The sequence below is a fragment of the Phalaenopsis equestris genome, unplaced genomic scaffold, assembly GCF_001263595.1.
Source record: "Phalaenopsis equestris unplaced genomic scaffold, ASM126359v1 Scaffold000273, whole genome shotgun sequence".
NCBI lineage: Eukaryota > Viridiplantae > Streptophyta > Magnoliopsida > Asparagales > Orchidaceae > Phalaenopsis > Phalaenopsis equestris.
Genome location: NW_018164715.1, coordinates 33,009 through 39,421, shown reverse-complemented (window position 1 = coordinate 39,421; position 6,413 = coordinate 33,009). Strand labels below are relative to the sequence as shown.

Below are 6,413 nucleotides of genomic sequence, written 5' to 3'. Positions count from 1 at the left end.
TACTAATATTTAAACAAATAAATATATATATATATATATATATATATATATATATTCTTTCAAATAAAAATAAATAATATAAAACAAAAAATAAAAGTAACCCCAAATGGCCTCTAAATCTATGATTATCTTTCAGGGCGTTCCTATGATTCACATGGGTGATGAATATGGCCACACGAAGAAAGGCAACAACAACACATATTGCCATGACAATTATGTAGTACTCTTCTGTTCTTACACTGCCCTCACATTCCACCTATGCGTATCATCAAAATATAATTAATCCATCATCATCATCTTCCCATATGTTATGCAGCTGAACTACTTCAGATGGGACAGGAAGGAGGAAGCATCATCTGACTTCTACAGATTCTGCCGCCTTATGACCCAATTCCGCCAGTAATATAAACTCTCTACACATAACCCATACCCTAATTAGGAAGATCTACATACATGCCACTCATTTCTTGTCTTGACATATATACCACCTAACTAAGTGTTAGATGTGTAAATGCCCTTAATCAAATCACCTCTTCCATTAGAAAAATTATTGTGTGGGGGAGTCCGTATGCATGTGGATTCTGTATGCAACAATGTTGTATATTGATATACACATGTTATATAACAGTATACAACAATGTTTAGATGTGTAAATGCCCTTAATCAAATCACCTCTTCCCTTAGAAAAATTATTGTGAGGGGGAGTCCGTATGCATGTGGATTCTATATACAACAATGTTGTACATTGATATATACATGTTATAACAGTATACAACAATGTTGTACATAAAATTTGCATGCATACGAATTATCCTTCTATTAACATTCAACTCAACTCCCATGCAGTGAGTGTGAATCCCTTCGCCTGGACGACTTCCCCACGGCGGAAAAACTGCAATGGCACGGCCACCACCCCGGCGCGCCGGACTGGTCTGAGACAAGCCGATATGTCGCCTTCTCACTGGTACACTACAGTTGATACAATCTAAACCTCATCTCAATTTCTCATCCTCTGGTTGTTCCAAGCAGATTGACTCACTGAAGAGGGAGATGTACATAGCCTTCAACGCCAGCCACCGTCAGCGCCGGCCACCTGCCAGCAATCATCGCCCTCCCGGCCCGGCCCGGATTCCGTTGGGAACCCCTCGTCGACACAGCGAAGCCGCCGCCCTACGATGTTCTATCCGACGACCTCGATAATAAAAGAACCGTCACACAGCAGGTTGGCCATTTCCTAAACTCCAACCTTTACCCCATGCTCAGCTACTCATCCATCATCCTCCTGCTCTACCCTGACTCCTGAGCCTCATACTCAAGCACTAATAACCAGAAATTTATATATCGTAGAAACTTGTTACATAGAAACACACATTAAAACAACAATCCATTTCCTACAATGATTTGATATGAAATAGGATGAATTCTCTTCGTACAATGAGGGAGGAAGAGAGAAAGAGAGGAGGAGGGTTTAGGGAGGAGTGCGGGATTTGGTGACGGAGGCGACGGAGCGCCAGGCTTCGGTGCGGACGGCGGAGGAGAGGCCGTGGATAAGGGCGCCGGATGCGAGGCCGATGGCGAGGGATTCGGGAAAGCCGGGCTTAGAGTCGAGCTTCATTTGGAGGATGGCGAGGCTGGTGTTGATATTGTCGACCTTGCGTTGAAGATCGCCGGAGGGAGCGAGGCGGTTGCGGCGCGAAGCGGCGGCGCCACGGAGGAGGGCGGATTGGAGGTCTTCGATTGCTTTGAGGGACGCGGCGCGGTGGTCTAATCCTTGGGACTCGTAGAATGTCAGTATCTCTTCCGGGCTCGGAGGCTGCCGCTTGTTCTGGTCTCGTTTAGTTTCGTCGACGGAAGCGGACTGCGGTGGTTGCCGTCCGGCGAGACCTTTGGGCTGCTCCATGGGAGCCGGCTGTAGTAGGACGGACTAGCGAGTGCGATGGGGTAGGGTTTTGGATAAGTAAGCGAAACTTTGAGAGATGGGTAGGTAAGTTTTCAAATAAACTTATGTTGGGAAAAAAAAAAGCGATCTTGCTATTTACAAATTAAGCTCCCTTTTTTATTCATTTTTCAAATTCTCCCTCGAATGTGACATCTCATGATAAAACCCCAATCCTTATATTTTATATTTATCGAATTTACAATGATTTGGTCGTGAAATATTTAAATGCCTAGATTTCATAGTTCAAAAAAATCACCTGGATGCTTAGTTTGGAAATAAAATATTTTTGAGATGTGTGCAATTATCTCAAAAAACAAAGGTTTTTTTTTTAATTTTGTTTTTATAGATTAGTAAAAAAATAAGAGATTTACATCTATCATTAAAAAAATATATATGTATTAATAGAATTCATACTTAGTTTTAATGAAGTATTACATTAGGAACATATATTATGTCTGGACTCCTGACGTATAGATACGTCCAAAGTCCAATAAAATCATGTCACATGGAGGTGACAGAAAAAAAAAAATTATTTTAGCACAAGGGAATATTCTTCCGTGTTATTCAGGTGTTATTGTAGTAATATTCATATATTATTGTGTTCTTGGAATATTTTGATGTTATAATAACACAATAACACATTAATACAATCATAATAATATCTAAATAATATGAAATAACACGAAAGGAGTATTCTCCCGTGTTACTGAACTGGATTACAAGAAAACGAGTTTTTTTTTTTTTTTTCTGTCATCTTCATTTGGAGTTGATTTATTAGACTCCGGACGTATCTCTACGTCTGGTCCGGACTTAATAATTTTTCTACATTTAGATGACAATCAAATTATTTAGAATTTATTAAAAACATAATTTTCAAATTCTATTTTTTTTTATGGAGGCATAAATATAGATTTTCTTAAAATTAGAATAAAATAAATGTTAAATATTATTTTATAAAGAAGCAAAAAACATCCCAAGCACTCATTTTATATGAATATGCGAATTGGTCAATTTATATGATGGAATGCAATTTTTTTAAGTGTATTTATATAAAGAAGTCGGCCTCTTGTGTCTTAATATATTCTAAATAGTAATTGATCTGTTGAACTTTTGGGCGACATTATCTAATAAACTTAAAATCGTATTAATTTGCATAAAATTCTTAAATTTCAACACTATTTTTTTATCACTTGCTAATTAGGGGCATTTACCCGCATACCAACCAACTCTAATGTATTTGCATGTGAAAGCACCTAAATTCATTTTTTAACACGTTATCAACTAAAATTTTCATATAACATCAAAAACATCATCATTTTAAGCAGCTTAAAATGTGAAATACATGTTTTCATGCATTAACATGCTGACATGTATGTAAAATTTGAAGTATGGATGTGTAAATACAATTACAACAGTACTCCACCCGTAGAAGTAACTTGTGTAGCCAATGAAATCACGCCACGACACCCCGCGCGAAAGAGAAAAAAAAATGGCGCAGTAAAACTGGTAATATTCCCCTCCCCACCCCGTCTTATTCATGTGTTATTGTGTCATGGGAACATTCCTAGTGTTATAATAACACAATAACACATGAATAACATGGGGGAGAATATTCCCTCTGTTACTGCGTCGTTTTTTTCTCTGTCGGGGATATTCCCTGTGTTATTTAGATGGTATTGTGTGTTATTCATGAGTTATTGTGTCCTGAGAATATTCTTGGTGTTATAATAACACAACAACACATCAATAACACATGAATAACACGCAATAACATCTAAATAACACAGGGTAACACATGAATAATACATGAGGGAATAATCCCCGTGTTAATGCGACGTTTTTTTTCTCTGTCGCGCGGAGTGTCGTGGCGTGATTTCATTGGCTACGCACGTTACTTCTACGTGTGTAGTACTGATGTAACATTTTTTCCCTCTTTATGATATTCTGTGTTTGGATAAATCATGCATTGTATGATAAAGGCATATTTAGGAATATTCCTATTATAACATTTTCAGTTAGACTGATATTTGCATTGCACGCTGTCGACTTTATTTCAGCGGGCATATGGTTGTTTTACAAATTACAAAAGGAAGCTTTGTCTATTTTACACTTAATGTCTTGATATTTGCATATCTACCACCTAAACTTAAATTTTTATATATTTGCCACTTTATCCATGCATGAAAAGGTACATTTTGTTTTTGGGGGCATTTACAAAGATATATCACACCATTCTTATGTATTTAGGCATCTAACATCTAAAAATTCATATTTACATGTATATCACTCAAATCCTTTAACATCAGATCAAAAATGACAACATACTATACTTTTGAAAAAGTACATTTTTTTCATACATAGATTTATGATACAAAGATGTTATATGTGTAAATGTTGAATTTTGGGTGTTAGATATGTAAACACATAAGAATCTGCTGGCATGTATGTAAATTTCGCTTTATTTCTAAAATAGTGGAAACATTGATGTGATAAAAAAAAAATGGATAGAATAAATATAAAATGTAAAGTTTTGTTGTCAGACATGTAATTATATAAAAAATTGGTTGGTAAGTCTATGCATTTCCCATTATAAAAATATTTTATAGGAATTAATAGGTATTTAAATACAAGCCATGGAAGTGTCAATTTTGAACAAAAACAACCAAGTGTTCATAGTTTTTTTTAATTTTTATTTTACTATTTATTTATTTATTTATTTATATTGGGATTCAACACTCTGGTTGGAAGCCACAGCCTGTCGTGTGGGGAAAGTGGCATGTCAAATGTGCTCTACATATTAATGCCTAACAACTTGTCAGAAAAAAACATAATGTGGTATATATTCTTATATATATATATTTTTAAGAGTAATAATATCTTGCCTATTTTAATTCTCTATAATTATTATAAATTAGAGTGTTTTTTTGATAAATTTCATGATGCTGATTCCAAACATTTAAATTTTAAAATTATTAAAATTATTATAAGAGTAAATAGCAAATTATCATGGTGATTAAAAGAATATGAAAATACTAAAAAACTAAATATTTTGAAATAAATTTTCATCTGGCTATTAAAAGAAAAGGATTTACTTTTGTACCACTTAGTTTCTATGTATTTACAATTCTAAAACCTAAATTTTAACATTTACATATATGCCAATAAATATATATATATATCAATTTTAAAGGGACAGTTACCTACATACCATCAAATTTCTATTTATTTACATATAAAAAATCTTAATTTTTTTTTTTAATTTCTACCATCCAAATTTTCATATCACATAAAAAATACCACCATTTTAGTTTAGGAAAGTGAAATACACCTTTCAACCATATAAAAGATGGGTATGTCTATAAAAATTTAAATTTAAGTGTTAGTATGTAAATACATGAGAATTGATTGGAACGAAGGGCAAGCCCACCAATTTGAGAATAATTTTACACAAACTAATAATAATAACTCAATAATATCTTATTCTAATCAACCTTCATATTTATCTAGAATTTTTCCATTATTACAAAATGCACCTTGTGAGACTAGTGTGGAAATTGGAATGCATATCACATGTCGTTGCGTCATTGCTGCCACCTCAGAAAACCTATTTTGATTACTCCTATAATAATGCAAAATATTCAACCCTATCTTTGTTCCAAAGCTTTTGGTAGCTGTAGTGCTATATATATAAAATAGAACGATCGACGATGAAGCGAAAACTAGAACGTGAAAATTTGTATTAGAAAACAGTAATACAGCGGAACACACATATTTACGTGGTTTGGCAAATTGTCTACGTCCACGAAGTTGCAGAGAATTTTATTACTTGAGGAATGTACACCAGTTGGTTATCTCGTCTTACAAGAGAGATTTCACTTTCTTGCTCTCTTCTTCTCTCTCTATACCGAGATACACTGAAGAAGATAAACTTATAAGAGAAATAAACCTAATTTCTCTTTTGTCACAAGTCACTAAGAAGAAGAAGCTAAGGGAGAACAATCTTCTTCTTCTTTCTTCTTCCTCTATCTCGTGGAAGCATAACTGCCGAAGGAAAACACAAAAACGGTCGTGCAAAATCTGAAGAAGAGCCGCTCCTTTTATCGCGAAATAACAGGGAGTGAAGGGATGTTTCGCTTCGCGACAAAGGAAGGGGGGAGTGGCTGGCGCTGTTCCTGAATCGATGTTAGTCAAGAGTGGGTCGCGATTGTTTCGTGATCGGGAGTGGGAAATGACTGACTGGAGCGGGAAATAGGTCTCCACATTTAACAAATTTCCCACTTGAAGACTGATACACATGCTACAACTTCTTCTTTAAACTGATATCCTCCATTGGCAGCGTCACCATTTTCTTTAAATATGAATCCTCTACCTCTGCAACTCAAAGTCGCTGTCTTCATACGAGAAGACGAACTGAAGTTGTACACAACTTTAGTTTCTCAAGAGTAACACCATTAGTTAATATATAAGCAAGGTT

At 35.1% G+C, this 6,413-nt stretch overlaps 2 protein-coding genes across 2 annotated transcripts in view; one reads left to right on the top strand and one right to left on the bottom strand.

Annotated features, from left to right (window-relative positions):
- The window catches only part of LOC110024758 (isoamylase 1, chloroplastic), a 29,445-nt gene extending 27,930 nt beyond the window's left edge, over positions 1 to 1,515 (top strand). The window contains 5 exon segments of the mRNA XM_020724906.1: positions 137 to 217; positions 317 to 399; positions 847 to 964; positions 1,030 to 1,089; positions 1,091 to 1,515. Coding sequence (XP_020580565.1) covers positions 137 to 217; positions 317 to 399; positions 847 to 964; positions 1,030 to 1,089; positions 1,091 to 1,303 — 555 coding nt within the window. The 3' untranslated portion in view covers positions 1,304 to 1,515.
- A 19-nt stretch (positions 1,516 to 1,534) lies between these two features.
- LOC110024759 lies at positions 1,535 to 2,021 on the bottom strand (the record flags this gene model as incomplete). Its single annotated transcript, XM_020724908.1, is given in 1 exon segment — positions 1,535 to 2,021. A coding segment is annotated over 1 exon segment (366 nt), but the record flags the coding sequence as incomplete, so codon positions are not given.
- Between the last annotated feature and the right edge of the window lie 4,392 nt (positions 2,022 to 6,413).